A 16531-nucleotide genomic window follows, 5' to 3' on the forward strand; every position below is an offset into this window, starting at 1 on the left:
CCCTTCTTCTCTTTAATGTACTCCCACCAGGCTTTGCTTTCTGCTGTCTGTCAGTAATACCTCGCACCGGCATCGCTGTTTTCTGTTCCCAGCACACAGGGAAGGACAGATGAAGAGATTACCTGGACTCTTCCTTTCCATCCCAGAATACCACAGTGTACTCCTGGCTCTGGGATGAGAAGAAGGCCGACTGCCTCCCACAGTGCAGCATGTACATGAAGGTGGCAAAGGTTGGGTCTTTCATCTGGCTCACCACAGACAGGGCCAGGGGGCGCTGCGGGAGAGAGGTCTCTGGTGAGCATGGCTGTGTGGTCCCCCATAGGGCCGCCTGGCACAAGCCAGGGGAAAGCACGGATCCTCCCACTAGGGATTAACCTAACACAAGACTGAAAGGCTTCAGGACCCCCATCCCCCACTCCAAATACATACATACATACATACATACATACATACATACAAGCCCTTCATAGCCTCTGGGTCATCATGGCCACAGTGATAGGCTCAGTTGCTCTGGAGTCAAAGACCCATCCTGTCCTATCTTAAGTCCAAAGTCATAAACTTTTGTAAGGGATCTGTCTCAGATTCTATTCACAATACATTAATTATCTGATTTGATGGTCAGGTGCTAAACTTGATATTAGGAGCCCCTAATGCAGTCCCAGCTTCTCATGAGCAAACCTTCCAAAGAGACATGTACCTTCCCCTCTGTTTTGGCATGGGGACTATATTACCACAATACATTTGATATATAAGTTGAGCAAAACTCAGAAACTTCCAGATTTCAGAGCGGATTGGGTATATTCAACTAACGTGTAAATATTCTAAACATCTGAAAAACTACAAAATTTGAAATATGTCTGGTCCCACACATATACACATTGCAGAGAAAAAGAAAGGCAACTTTCCTACAGACAGGCAGACAGACAGACAGACAGACAGACAGACAGACACACACACACACACACACACATTGGAGTCCCACAGTCCCTACCGCCAGGGGAAGTCAGGCCCCGGGTCCGCTCTTCTCTGTGTACCTTCTCTGGCTTTGTGTCCCAGCACTCCATCATGAGTGCCTGGAGTCGATGGAACTGCACTTCCTCTGGCTGCCCCAGAACTGGGCGGATGCCCTTGGACAACTTCTTGACAATCTGAAGTTGGTGGTGGCCCAGTGCAGGACGCTGTCCTGACAGCAGCTCGTACAGCACCATGCCATAGGAGAACATATCTACCTGGGCAGGAAGGCAAGTCAAGTTAGGTCTCCTGCCTGGGCCCAGCAACCTTAGAAAGCTGGTCCTGAGGAGAAGGAAGAAACAGGAAGGTATAACCAGGAAACACAGGCTCTCTCCATCTATCTACCTGGTCTTTCCAAACATCCAGACAGTCCTCTGACCACCATCTTCCCATCCATTTATCCTTTCTATTTGTGTTAATTCTTCATCCATTTATCCATCCATATGATAGCCATATACACAGAAATTGTTAACTACCAGGTGCCAACTAAGGGCTCCAAAGCCAAGACCCCAGAGGGTTGTATAAGAAAATCATAAAACAGGGAGTGTCTCATGTGTTTTCTCATTTTAATTGTCATTTAAAACTCCAGCAAGGAAAGAGTTGTGCAGACCTCATGTAAGTCAGGGAACATCTTTCCTAAGAGAATGTCTGAGATGGAGTCCACAGTTGTTTTTAAGATTTATTTATTATGTACACAGTGTTCTGCCTGTATATAGGCCTGCATGCTGGAAGAGGGTGCCAGATCTCGTTACAGATGGTTGTGAGCCACCACGTGGTTGGGGGGAATTAAACTCAGGACCTCTGGAAGAATAGTCAATACTCTTAACTGCTGAGCCATCTCTCCAGCCTGGAGGCAGCAGGTTTTTTTTAAAAAAAATAATTATTTATTTATCTTATGTATACTGTAGCTGTACACTGTAGCTGTCTTTAGACACATCAGAAGGAGGCATCAGATGTCATTACAGATGGTTTGTGAGCCACCATGTGGTTGCTGAGAATCGAACTCGGGACCTCTGGAAGAGCAGTCAGTGCTCTCAACCTCTGAGCCATCTCTCCAGCCTGGAGGCAGCAGTTTTTAATGTGACTACTTCTATCACAGCCTCCGTGTTCAGTGAACACCTTGTCTGGGTCTCCTGCTACTGAAAAGTCTGTCCTTCCTGTTGCTCTGGCTTGGCTTTTCTACCACGGGCAATAGCCATAGTTAACCCATACATGCTTAGGTCACTTTCAAGGTCCATGAGCCATTGGGAATAATGCAATAATAAGAAACCAGAGAGCAAGTGACACTGTGAATCATCTGGTAAAGGCGCTTGCCGCTAAGGCCAATGATCTAAGTTCGATCCCCTGAGCCCACATTGTAGAAGGAGAGAACTAACTTCTCCAAGTTGTCTGCTAATTTCTACACAAAGTGCCCCCTAAATAAATACAAAAGTAAATAAGTATAATACAGATAAGTTAGAGACAAGGGGGAGGTGACTGAACAGGCCAGCATAACATGTATCTACCGAGCAGACAGCTGAACTCAGCCCCTGTCCCAGCCACAGCTGGCTGTATCGCTGCCTAGAAGCCACACTCACTTCCCCAGCACTCTCGCTCCTCTGGCTTGGCACTTTACCAGCACGTTGTGGTACCCAGAACTTCTATCACCTTTAATCTGTATCCCTGCAAGGTGGTCTTCAGTCCCCAGTCGGTGCCTTAAATGCGAGAGTGAGGTCTAGGTGCAGGAAACATGTCTATCCTGGACTCTTGTGGCTACATCTGAAGCTGTGGCTGGAGAGATGGCTCAGTGGGTAAGCATGCTCACTGGGAAAGCATGAGGATCTATATTCGAATCTCCAGCACCTATATAAAAGCCAGGAACGGCAGTGCGTGTCTGGAATCCCAACACTGGGAGGTAGAGATGGGAGGATCCCAGGGGCTCATTGGCCAACAAGTCTAGTCAATCACTGAGCTAGCTTCAGGTTCGGTGAGAGAGCCTGCTTCAAAACATAAGGTGGAGAGTAACCAAGGAAGACACTAAGGTGGATGCACGGGCAACAATACCTGCATACACACATACACACACATACACAAACTTAAAAATACTTCTAAAGCTAAGGACAGAGGTCAATCTGTTAACAAACAAGCAGACACAGGCCTGGTACCGAAGGTCAGAGCCAGAATCCCCCTCACTGAGAGAAGAAAACACCCTGGAGAAGGTGAGCCCAGAGCCCCAGGACTGCCTCTGGCTTCTCACTGGTCCTGGGCTCCTGCTCTGCATGGCTGGGCTTAGAGATGACAGTGGGAACAGGCAGATACCTTCTCATCATACACGATGCGAGGCCTGATCTCTGGAGCCTGGTAGCCTGGGGTGCCCTCCACACCCAGGGCCCCCTCGTGGAAGGACTGCCTAGAGATGCCGTAGTCCGACAGCTTGATGTTGATGTGTTCCCTGACGCTCAGCGACCACACCAGGATGTTGTCTGACTTGAGGTCACAGAAGATGATGTTTTTCTTGTGCAGATAGGCCAGGCCCGAGGCAATCTGGTAGGCTATTTTTTGGGTGAGCATGTGTCCCAGGGGCATAAAGGAAGAATCTTGGAAAGAAAGCAATGTTTATGTTCAAATCTATCAACTTTAAGATGGAATCAAATGAACATTCTAGACCTTGTCTTTCATTCTTCCCCTGACTCCTCTCCTTTGTTTTGGATGGGGTTAAAGGGTTGTCTTGTATGGCACTATTGGGAGGAGATGGGACCTTTAAGAAGTGGGGTCTTGTGCTGACTAGTTTTATGTCAACTTGACACAAGCTAGAGTCAGTTTGGAGGAGAGAACCTCACCTGAGAAAATGAACCCCCTCCCCACTGCCCTGTGGTCAAGCCTGTGGTACATTGTCTAGACTGATGATTGATGGGAGAGGGTCTAGACCACTCTAGGCATCTTCACCCCAGGCAGGTGGTCCTGGGTTGTATAGGGCAGCAGGCTGAGCAAGCCTACAAGCAGTGTTCCTCCATGGCCTCTGCATCAGATCCTGTCTCTAGGTTCCTGCCTTGGCTTCCATAAGATGATGTATCACAAGCTGGAAGCTGCAATAAACCCTTTCCTCCCCAAACTGCTTTGGTTATAATGTTTTAGCAATAGAAACCCTAACTAAGACAGACCTCACAGAAGGAAGTGAGGTCACTGGGGACATGCCTTTGAAGGAGCCATTAGAACTGTATGTAACCTTTTGCTCTCTCTTTCTTTTCTTAATCCCCTAATTGACATGACATGGACAATCTTTTCTGTCATGTGACCACATCATAAAGAACCACAAAACACAGGCCCAAAGAGCAAGGGCAAACGGCCATGGACTGAAATCTCTAAAGCCACGAGCCAGAACAAACCTTTCCTTCTTGTAAGATGTTTGCCTCAGGCATTTTGTCACAGTGACAGAAAACTGTCACTGTGACACAATGACTAACACGTTCTCTAAATGCCCCAGATACATTCTTGCTCTTCTTCATGCTAGAGGGGACAGAGAACAGCTTTAAGTGAAGTAATGGTATGCATTTAGGATAGAAATGCTCATTCTTAGGGGTCCTTTCATTATAGGCCATGTGTGGGGCTGCATGTGTTTTCATAAAAGGATTCAAGTCCTCTGGCCCTCATCCAAGCCAACCTTGTCTTGCGGTCAAGTGTAAACAAAAGATACAGACACTGCAGATGTCCTTTCCATTTTCACTGAGGTTGAGAAGTGACTGGTTTAATAGTTCTTTCTTAGAGAAGGCAGCCAGTTCCCTACTTCTGGCATCAGTTTGGGGATAGTCACCAGTTTCTTCAGAATTCCCTTCAAGCTTATTTGAGAAATAAGATGCAGCAGAAGGGCTCCTAAGTGTCATCTTAACTGGTGCCCAGTGTATGGATGTGGTCAGAGGGGGACTTAGTGATGCAGTTGGGGCTTAAGGTACCAGCTGCTGTCTCTTGGGCCAATGGTGCCATCTCATCAGAGACTCTGTTCCCAGTTGGAGCTGCTTTCCTCAACTTATAAGACTTGAGATTTGCTTCTGTCTGACTTGGGCCACCTCAGGATGTCCTGTCCCATGTTTGGAGTTGGCAAAGCACTTGGCTCAATGAAGCCACCCATAGCTTTGTTTTTGCAACCAAGATAGCCATGTGAGATAAGAGAAAGGCCCTGTTCTCCTGCACTAGGGCTCTGCTGGCCTCCCAGGAGCAGGCTGCAGGCATGGCCCCTGTAGAATGCTCTCAGAGTGCGGTACCTTTGGCATTCTCAGACAGCACGGTATTGAGGCTGCCCAGCGGGGCGAGCTCCAGGGCGAAGCAGAGAGGGTGGATACTGATGCCAATGAGCGACACGATGCAGGGGTGCTGCAAGGCGTGCAACATGCTGGCCTCCTGACGGAAGTCTGAGAAATTCTTCATGGCATCCATGGCTCTCAGATGCCTCAGCATGGTGTCTGCAGGACAAAGCAAGGCCATCAGCTATTTAGGAAGAAGAGCAGGTGCAGGTCACGGCCTCCCTGCTGGACCTAAGCCAAGGGAGATCCAGGTCTAGGCCTGGTAGGTTGCTTCCAAGGGTAACAGGACACAGGAAGCCTGCCATACTTAGCTTTGCACTACAGGGATTGGTTAGGTTAGACAGATTTATATTTTAAAGTACACACTGTATGAAGGGTTGTAATACTAATTTGGCCTTTAAAAGCTGGTATTGTGGGGCTGAGACTAAGACAGGATAGAAAATCAGAGAAAACTAAAGAGACAGCAGAAGGGAAGAAATGCCTTATTCAGCATCTGATTACCTCCTTTCTGACTGGGAATCAAAAAAAGTCACCACAACTGACAGATCTACCCAGAGTGCCTTCAGGGATGTCAGTCCCTTCCCTTGTAAAAGGAGTGCTCAAGTAAAAAAAAAAAAAGAACTATGCTTGCTCGGACAGACAGAGGGATATCTTAGAGTTTACCCACCTCAGTGTCCTTTCTCAATACCAACCCTCAACAATTACCCAGTAAATTACCGGGCAATTTCCTTGTCAAGAAGGAGAGTCTTTAAGATGGGAGAAACAGGTGAGCTAGATTATAGTTTTGTACTTAATTATTAAACTTTGCTTAATTTTTGAGCCTGGTTATTAATTTCAGATAAAAAAAATCACACACACACACACACACACACACACACACAGAGGCACTTAAGGACTGACTCTCCTGAGTGGTCATCCCCATGTCTTAGGTGGGTGCTACTATCCTTTCTTTAAAGATGTCTCTTTTTCCCTCTGATGGCTTACATCCGTTTACATCTACAGTGTGCACAATCTCTGTCTCTATAAAGACACAACTTTGTTAACTTGGCTTCACTGTGGCTCGCCCTGAAGTTCTTTTCTGTGCTATGTTCAAGGACCCCAAAGGGAGGTGCTCAGGCTATAGGCAGTTGTACTGTGCCTTCCATATGCAAATGACAAGGAGCTGTGGCTTCCTTTCCCAAGGGCTAATGTGGCCTTGTCTTTTGTGACAGTTGCTGGGCACTCCCTGGGTTCCCTCAGGCTTCCTCCCAGGAGAAGGGTCTCAGGGCTCCAGCCTCAGGGCTTAGAGAAGGCCCTTACCCCTCTCAGCCACAGCTGCCACTCACATGGGAGGTGCCAGTGACCTTATTCCCTTTGTATTCCCTTATCATGTTCAAAGTCTAGCCCTGTTGCTATCTGGAAGGTAGTTAGTCCCCTTTCCCTCCACCCTCAGGGTCACTGCAGGTTACCTTATTCCTTACCAAGTACCTAGGACTAGTGAAGGTGAAAACCACCACCATTATCGTCTGTCCATGGCTTCGGGCCTGTGACATTCACAGTGGAGGAAACAGATCTACAGCAGGGATGAGTGATTTCCAACCATGCTGTAGCTTCTTCTAGCACCCTTGACATTCATGCATCTCAATGCAGGATGGCCTGCAGGAGACTCTGAAGGCTCAGGACAGGACCCCTGGCTGTGGCCAGTCAGCACAGGGTCATCTGTCACTGAAGCCACTAGGCAGGGGAAAGCCAAGTCCTGACTGTTTTGTTTCCTGCTTCTGTTCCTTCCTTAGAGATTTTAAAGTTGGGGTCTATTGCCTTAGTGATCAGCTCTTTGGTTGTGTAAGGCCTTGAGTGCACTGGCCATTTGGCTCCTAGGGGGGAAGGTCCATCCTCACACCCTCTTTAACCCATTAAAATTTTATTTTTTATCACAGGGTGGATAAGATGCTAATCTCCACCCCAGCTAGGGAGTACGCTGTCTTCTCTCAGACCAGCAAGGTCACCTCTGCCATGTGCAGGCTTCCTGAGCCCACAGGCTGCTTTCAATTCCTAGGCAAGCCCTTGTGAAGAAGCCTGCTGTAACCTCTGTAGACTTATTCACGACATCTGTGGGGTTGGCGCATTCCCTTGTCAGCTCTTGGCTTTGGCTCAGCGCATGTGCATTGGATACACCATTAGTCAAATTACCCAGTTGAGACTGAAGGTACCCTAGTTAATTACAATTCCAAGTGCTTTTTGTTTACTGTGGAGGGTATTTTCTAACGGGCACTGCTGTGTATGAAGCGCCATTGAATTCTAATAGTCTGCGTAAGTCCAGACTGAGGTTTGTCAACCAAAACTGTGAGGTCAGTGAAGAAACCAATATTCTCTACAATAAATTGCAAATTGGTTTCTTTCTTTCTGGTTTCTATGATTCTAATTTTTCTACTAAAGAACATACATTGGCTTTGTGATCTCAGGGTGACCCTATCCTGAACAAGGGGCACTTCCACTGGCTGGAATAAGGAGGCCTGGGCTGAGCACTACATGGTGCTGTGGTTAGAACATGTCTCCCCTTCACCCCGCAGTGTTCATGTGTGGAAAACTTAATGTAGCTGTGTTAGTTATCACAGGGGTGGGCTTGTTAGAAAAAGAAATACAGCCCCCTTCTGGGGCTCTGGCTCCCCACTCTCTCACTCTTTGCCTTTTTGGGTGAAAGTATGAAGATCCTCTAGCACTGTTCTGGGTCTCACACACCACAACCTTGAGCCAAACACCTTCCTTTGTTTAGCAGTTCCCCAGCATGGGGTATTATTCTGTGGTAGCAACAGACATGGATTTACAGGAACACTGAAGATCCCTCCCACTGGAAAGTGGTCTCGGACTGCATTTGATACACAGGTCTGAGGGTGCTGCCTCTTGGCTTTCTTGGTGGGGAGTAGGGTGTGGGGGGTAGTGGGGAGGGAACATCCCAAATATCTATTTGCAAAGTTTGCCCCATTTCCTGTCTTTCATTATACAGCTCTCTGCTTGCACAGGACACGACCGAAGGAGCCCTGCAGATGAGTCTGCCTGTTACCAGACTGTAGAGAGAATCTCCTGCACTGAGTGAAAGCATCACCTGTCAATAAAAAAGCCTATGGCCAATGAGGTAAGGCAGGAAATAGGTGAGAGTTAATTCTCTCTCTCTCTCTCTCTCTCTCTCTCTCTCTCTCTCTCTCTCTCTTTCTCTCTCTCTCACATACACACACAGATAGATAGATAGATAGATAGATAGATAGATAGATAGATAGATAGAGGAGAATTTTGGGAAATAGATGTGAGAGATTCACCCCAGAACACTGAAGGAAGAGGTAACTGACCTCTGAAAGAACACAGACTAGAATAAACTCGATTATTGAGAGATGAGCTACTCAGGGAACAGAGCCAAAGCTATTGGCCTAAATATTTACTCATATATAAGAAGTGTCAGAGTTGTTATTTCTGGGAACAAAGTGGATGGGTGGAAAACCACGAGGTCCTAGGTGGCTTCTACCATATCAGACTGCTTGTCCATGTGTGCCAGGCCTTTGGCAGGCACGAAGCAGACAGAGATAGCAGGAGTGGTCTCTGCTAACACACACTTCTGTCTAGTCAGGCAGCGATACTGAGGCTTCACTTGACTTGGATCTCCAGCTTGTACTCCCACCCTCCCAGGCCAGGCACAAAGCAGAGCAGTGCCAGCTATACCAGCCTCCAAATCTTCCTCATCTCCTGCTCCATGTGCACATGTGACCTCTGTCCTCTCTAAGGTAGCCTGGAGTTCTGATGCAGAGGGCTCATGTATCCAAAGAAAAACGTTCTGGCCATAACCCTGTTACCTGCTGGGGCATTAGCAGAATTCTTGAACTTCTTGATATGGAATCTCTTTACAGCCACAGGCTGGCCCTGGTACCGGGCCTGGTAGATGACTGTGCCACTGCCACCTTGGCCCAGGATGCTGTCCTCACCCTCTGTGTGCTCCAGCTTGCTGTTCTCCAGGAAGAGCCTACAGCACATACAGTGAAGGGGTTAGCCTCCAACCTCAGGCAGGGTGTCCTAGACTCGGTTGCTAGTTTTCCCTCTGAGAGAATAACAGTTGTTCAAAGCCACTTGTGAGATTGGACTGATCTAGGCTAAGTCTGGATCTATCACACATGCCAGGGGTCAGCCTGTAGAGCCTATGCAATCTCAGTCTCCTCCTTTGTATGGTGGATGCATCACCAGGACAGAGAGATGCTGAAGACGCCTGGCTTAATGGGCATAGAACAGGAATCCCTTTCTTTGTTTTACTCTGGAGTTTTTGCACATTGACAGCTGTCCTCCCTTGGATACACAGTACTATTCACTGGTAGCTTTATTTTTTAGGTAAGATCATCCTCTGATACACAGAGCTAGTGTCTCCATGACTGGGAACTAGGGTTTCAAAGGGGATTTTAGCCACTTGCTGGTCTAGAGCCTTATGAAAAGAGATTTATATTGGGCTTTTAGAAACATGGCCGCTTCTTCTCAACACCATCATCCTTCTGGGAAGACCCTTGGGCCTCCTGGCGGCTCTGGAGTAAGCAGCCAAGGAACATGGGGCTGAGCTGGGACTTTCCATGAAGCTCAGATGGAGAATGAGATGGAATGAGGTTTCAGGGTACAGAAGTGCAGGCTTTGACAGTAAGGCTCGGGGATGCAGGGCTTGGGGCTTGGGGGCCATCCTTCTTCACCCTCCTGTTGACTCTGCATCTGCATGGATCCCTTAGCCTCTTACTTCCTGAGATTCCCCGATTTCTTTAGAAGCAATGGCATGAAAGACGAAACAGGAAGCAAAGGGAGAAAGGACTTTGTGGGCAGGAGAAAGGTAGCAGAGGTCTCCTCAGGTCCCCATCAGGATTTGTGCCAGCCTGCCATCCAGGCTAAGGGTGCCAGTGAGCCCTCCTGGCCCTTAGATGCATTGATCTCTATGACTTTGAGGTTTCACACAGCTCAATCATGTCACCTGTGTCCTCTGCAGCCTCAGGCACGCGGTTGAGCATGGTCAGGGGATGCTTTACAAGTACCCTGGTAAAGCTCTTGCTTGGGAAGTACAAGTATGGGGGTACGATCTAAGATGGGCTGTGGGCCAGGAGGGTGCTATGGGTCCTTCTAGGGCTTCAAAAAGATGCAGAGTTCTGCAGGAGCTACAGGGCAGATCTCTGCCTGCCAAACTCCCCCATCAGAGCTGGCTGGGCCGCAGCAGATAGCCTGAGCCCCCTCTCTAGACAGACTCCCACTCAGGCTAGTTTTCTACTTTCTAACAGGCAACTTCATCTCACAATCCTACTGTGCGTAAGATGAGATCCAAAGGAGTAAGGGCTGTCCAGTGTGGCTTCTCGAAGCCACAGAGGGAATCCTGCAGCCCACCAGTTGGTGTCTCTGTGCTGAGGCATAAATACCACAAGGTTTGGCAGATAAATGAAATGTCTAAAACTTTAAGGGCACCTAACCTAGCGCCTTCCAAAACATATGAGTCACGCTCATACACAAATGGATGCCCATGAAGAAGGCAGGAGTGAAGAAAAGCCACTTTTGCAGAAGAGTGGCGCTTGCTGTGAACATCGACCATCGCACATCCCACAGTTGTGGGACTGGCTGCAGGAGACACTGAAGGAAGTCCTGTGAGACTTGTCCTTTGTTAATTAATTATTCTCTGTTACTGTCTACTGAGCACAGGGCTTCACACTGTCCCTGGGGCACCTCCCAAGTCCATTTTAAATTCAACAAATCCTTTTAAGTGGGGATGTGGAGTGGCTGCACGCTGTGCCCTCGGGCCATCTGGGACAGTGAAGAAAAAAAAAACAAAACAAAACAAAAAAGAGAAACAGGTCTCCTTAAAAGAAAAAAAAAAGTTAAAGAAACCAGAAATATCATGCCACCCGCAGGGACAGTTCTCCATAACTCCAAAAATGAATGGGAATGGCTGAAGTTTACAAAGGTCGAGAGACTCTCCCCAAGGAGTCCACATCACAGGAGTGGGTTCCCGCACACTAAAGAAGATGGTCTGTTTTATGGAGGACTTACATTTGTGACCTTTTCCTTTTGGATGGGACGGGTCAAGGTCTGTCTTTTGCACTATTTCCATCCCAGTTACCACCTTGGAGGGTAGGGGTAGCATGAGCCAGAAGAACCGAGTCAGAGTGTGCCTGCAGCTGGGCATCGGCCTTTGCTCCAAAATAAAGAGGAGGCTACAGGCGTGGGAGCACTCACCATCCCCAGAGGCCAGGGAACACTGTGTCCTCCAATGTCCTTCTGTCCTCCAGTGGGCAACAGAATGGGAACCTAAGGAGGCCCAGCCTAGCAGAAAGGAGTGCTAACCCACAATGGAGCAGAAAGAGAAGGTGTCCCCGTGGCTTTGTGAGCCAACCGCAGCAGGGCCTGCCGAGGACTCCGGTGGAAAGCCATTGGTCTAATTCAGGAAGCTTAGAACAGGGATGTAAGTCACCTGTGACTTGGCAGGAAGGAATGGCTAGAACCATTACTGCCACCCGATGGTTCTGGTGCTAAGCAGTGAGCAGGTAGGAGAGGTGCATGGCCTGCCTCCCTGTCCTGGGAGGGACCGTGGGGGCATACCTGGCTGGGAAATCGGTCATGAACAACTCTGGTACAAGCTCTTGAAGTGGCACTGGGAGATCTGGGTGCCTGGGGCAGGAGATGAAGTCCCGTTCGATGGCTGTGAGCACACAGTCTTCCATTTCGAAGTACTGCACGCTCTCTGACCTCTCCTTTGGATCTGCATGCTGGGCCCAGGATGCTTCACAGACAGGGCAGGGTACATACTGCTCCATAAGCGGAGTCCCGTCACTTTCTGTGGCTGTCAGGGCTAAATGGGAACAGAGGAGGAGACAGATCCTGTGACCTGACTGTGGGTCCCCTGAGCAGTATCCTAGAACTCTGAGCCTGGATGGCTTTTATATCAGAACTTCTGTCTGCTCCTACCTGGGCTCAAGGAAACCATAAATCCAGTACTACTCTGGGGTGCCTTATTGCTTTGGTTTTGATTTTAAGGCAGGGTTTAGCTATATAGCCGAGGCTGGTCTCAAACTCAAGATTCTCTGGTTTCAGCTTCCCAAATGCTGGGGTTACAGCATCTACATACCAACTGCCCTTGCCTTCTGGTGGGCAGGAAAATTGTTGATCCCAAAGGACTCACCACAGAGGGGTTACCCCATGGTCTAGACCTTGAGTAAGACTTCCTGCAGTCCTTGGCAGGCTGGTAGAGAAAGGAAAGATGGAAGCGGTGGAGACTTTGTCCCAATGGCTGGGGCTGAATCTGAGCTATAGTCTGTTACCCTAACCACAGTTAGTATAAGCTAGAAATGGGAAGCTTGCTGGCATGCTCTAAGGAAGTTAAATGCAGAGGATAATGAATGCAAAAGATCATGGGGAAGCTGGCCACTTGGTGTGGGTTTCCCTATTAGGATATCCCATCTTTTCTGATTCCCTCTCATTAGGAGGTACTAAGAAATACCTATGGACATACCCTGGGGCAGGGCAATGACCTGCTTTGTACAGGACAGTGTGGATTCCTAGGTGCTCTGGGTGCATCTGACATCCACAGGGAGGCTCTTGGCTGCTGGCTCTAGGGTATCTTGTCTCAAATGCTTGGCTGAGTTTCTTCTCTCTCAGATGACTGGTTACTCGGCATACCTGCCAAGTTCCTAGCACCTACTGGAGGGGGGCTGGTAGGGAGCTATAAAATGTCTGGAGAGTTGATACAGAGCTTGGGAGCCCAGCTGGCTAGCCGAGAACCCTCTGAAGTGTGAGTCATTAGCTGTTTTCTCTAAGAACCCCCTTCCTAAGCCACTTTACATGTTGGTCATTCTTTGCAGCCATATGCAAGAGAGCCAGACTCTGTGTCTACAATACGTAGTATCCTGTGGCATCCCTAAGCACCTTCCCATTGTCTTCCTGGGATGTAAGGCTCTGGGGCAGGTGAGTAGACCAGTTCATAGAAGCCTGTGAGACAGACACGCTGTCCAGAATCCTCCCTCTACTATGGTTCCCAGAGGCTGCAAGGAGGAGGAGTGCTCACTCAGGGGGCTCCTCCCCACAGCTGCCTTCCTACTGCTGCCCCACAGGGCCTCTCAACCCCAGTAGCAAAACAAACAGAGGCTCCCCAGGGGGTTTGCTTCAAAAAGTATTTTCTTTGGGTAAATTGTCAGTAGGAAAATGGATTCAGAGAGTCTGAGAAGGGTTGTGTGGGTGGCTTGCTCTCCACCAGGACCAGTAGGGGTACACTGGGAGGGAGGGAGGGAAGGAGGGAGAGAGGGAGGGAGGAACTGGCATTGCAGTTCTGCTCGCCTCCCTCCCTGACCCCATGCCAGCGACAGTCCTCCACATTTGGGTATCCCCGATGTCAAGCCCTTTGATTTCAACTTACATAAACCATGTATGACTCACACTAACAATGTCATTGGGCCACATGTATGACCCAGAGACATGCCTCCCCATGTATTGTAGGCATCCAGGAGTCCTAACTAGTTCTGTTCTGTGACATATTCCCTGTGTCACACTTATCCCACCGGACCTCCTGACCTAGCCTGGAGCAGGACTCTCAGCAAAGGGCTGAATCCTGGTGACAACTTTGCTTTCTCAAAGAGGCAGTCATATACATATACACATACATATATACATATACACACATATGTATGTACATATGTATATATACATATATGACATATACATATATACACATGTGCACACACACACACATATATATGTATACACACACACACACATATGTATATATGTAAGCATGATCAAAGGCTTGGTTCCAGAATATCCCCTTACCAGGGAACCACTGGTCGATCAGGGAGTTGACATGGTCTGTGATAAAAGCCATTGCTGAGAAGTCCCTCATTTCTGACTGGCAGATGATTTTAATTCCTCCGCTCTTTTTCTTTTTCCAGTTCACATCTGAGGATTCCACACTGTAACCCGGAAATGAAAAGGAGCCCAGTGTCAAGAACCTGGGGCACCGCATAGGGGAATGCTAGGGTGGTGAGGCGAGAGTGGGTGGGTGGGTGAGCACCTTCAAAGAAGCAAGGGGGAGGGGGAGGAGATACGGGGGTTGCAGAGGGGAAACTGGGAAGGGGGATAATATTTGAAATGTAAATAAATAAAATAACCAAAAAAATCAACAAACAAACAAAAAACCTGGGTTATTTCCCTGCTTCCAAGGATAGACTTAATCCCAAGGGACTCTAAGGGTTGGTGTGCCCTGCAGGATATTGGGGTGACTCTTTTGTTTATTTACATAATTTATTTATTTGTTTATTTATTTATGATCTAACTTGTCCTTGTCCCTACTCCCCCAACTGGAGTGAACTTAAATCCTAGACTATGGCTTCCCTCAGTCTATCCTGAAGAAGTTGGGGGAGGGTGGGAAGATGGGGCCAGCAGGACATTCCCAGGGAGGGGCTCTATTTCTAGCAAGCTACCATGATAAACCTTCCTCAGGAGCAGAACTCTGGACTCCAAGTGGGAAGGGCACTAAGTCAGGGCTCTCACAGGACCACCATGCTGGGCACCATGCTGACTTAGCAGGGGGCTCTCCAAGCAAGGTCCCCACCTGAGGTAGCCCCCATCGAAAGTGACCAGCAGCCCCTCCTGCCAGTAGATGGTCTGATTTCTTCGGACTCTGAATGTGCTGCAGCGGTTTCTCTGGTTCCCTGTAAAACTGTAAATGGTGACTTTCCGGTTTCTGCTTTTCGTATTCTTCTTGTTCTCAAAAAGCTGAAAGATGGAGAGAAAGGACCCTGTTTAAGAATTCTGGGCTTCTCACTGGCCTTGTGTGGAGCTCTGAGCAGGCCGGCCTGGCCCTATCTTGATAAATCGCTGCATCTTTCCCACCCGTGCCTCCCACGCCTGCTGCTCTTCCCCAGCTGCCAAGTAAAAGGCCACATGGTATGGAAGGGTCTCCAGGGTACCCTGGGAACAGATTTTCCTAGTGATTACAAATAGGCTGTTCTCTGAAGACTTTTTTCTCCCTGGCTTCACAAGTGAACGCTTACATTAGATAATGTGGACAAGACAGACAAATACAGCAATCAACAATTTAACACCCAGCAGGAAGGTACAAGAAGGTTTGAGTCTGAGAGTGTTCTTATTACACACATATATGTAAGAAACAATGATTCGGAGTGTGTGTCTCATTCTGCATGCTCTTTGGCCTGGTCGTGGTGAATGCTTGCCCATCTTGCCCCAGGCAGATAACAGGTTTACTTTGAAAACCTCATGGGTCCCATAAAAAACCCACTTAAAATTCATTTCCCTAAAGTCCTGATAGTGGCTTCTTGAACCTTTCCTTTCTACTAGGTTGGCCCTTCTGGTCCCTTTAAAATACAGTGCCACAAACATGAAAAACACCGGACGATTTCTCTGGTTCCCTCAGTGTAGAATTCAGCAGTGGGATGCCCGGTTTAGGGTCTGGCGGTTTTAAGGCTCTGGATGCATAGGGAGGTTTGAAAAGGAAGAGACTATTATCATATCCACTGCCCACCGGGGCTGGGGGCTGGGGGGGAGGTGCTGGGCGTCTCGCTGGGCTCTTTGTTGGTGTGACAGATCAACAAATAGAAGACACTACTGCTGTGCAAATCTGCATGTCTTTGATGAGTTTGAGGCTGAACTCCTCTCCCCTCTCTTCCATCTCAATTTTAACAGGATTTCATTCTGTATTGATTTCTCAGCCACACAGGCTGTCGGTACTCCCACCCAGCCCACCCCCCCACTCCCACCCCCACCCTGTGAGCTCAGCCTCCGGCAATGTGTGTGGGGGCATAGTGACCTCCCACTTAGAACACAGCAGGACACGGTTCAAATGGAGGGCAGAGGACAGAGGGAACCCTAGGAGAGGCAGCACCAGCACACACTCTGTTGACAGTGAACCATTTTGACAGCATAAAGAGACAACTCCCCCACACCTCCACCATCCACAACACAGGCTGCAATGGTTTTGATTGATTTTCAGCCTCCTATGTTTATTTTTCTTCCCATAAAATGGGCTGATCAAAGACCATCTTTACTGAGCCAAGAAGTTATAATTCCGTAAGGGTGCTGCAATTAGAGAGTGGCGAAAGCAAACGCAAGCAGAGATCAGTGTCAAAAAGATGCAACACTACAACAGTCGGAGTGCACGCCAGGAGCTCACAAACTGTAGTGTGTGGCACTAGCCCCTGGAGGTCTTATCAACAACATAGTAGGACCCCATCCTGAAGTTTCTGAGGTGGTAAATCTGG

The 16531-nt window shown here is 48.4% G+C and overlaps 1 protein-coding gene across 4 annotated transcripts in view; it reads right to left on the reverse strand.

Moving 5' to 3' along the window:
* Lrrk1 (leucine rich repeat kinase 1) overlaps positions 1-16531 on the reverse strand; it is a 135562-nt gene that overhangs the window by 11789 nt on the left and 107242 nt on the right. For all 4 annotated transcript variants that reach the window (XM_076935476.1, XM_076935471.1, XM_076935480.1 and 1 more), the window contains 8 exons: positions 14866-15029; positions 14085-14224; positions 11865-12114; positions 9110-9276; positions 5250-5447; positions 3310-3587; positions 1035-1229; positions 123-274 (listed from right to left, as the gene is read on the reverse strand). In XM_076935476.1, the coding sequence (XP_076791591.1) occupies positions 123-274; positions 1035-1229; positions 3310-3587; positions 5250-5447; positions 9110-9276; positions 11865-12114; positions 14085-14224; positions 14866-15029 (1544 nt within the window). The remainder of the gene's footprint in view (positions 1-122; positions 275-1034; positions 1230-3309; positions 3588-5249; positions 5448-9109; positions 9277-11864; positions 12115-14084; positions 14225-14865; positions 15030-16531) is intronic.

Source organism: Arvicanthis niloticus, chromosome 1 (genome assembly GCF_011762505.2).
Source record: "Arvicanthis niloticus isolate mArvNil1 chromosome 1, mArvNil1.pat.X, whole genome shotgun sequence".
Lineage (NCBI taxonomy): Eukaryota > Metazoa > Chordata > Mammalia > Rodentia > Muridae > Arvicanthis > Arvicanthis niloticus.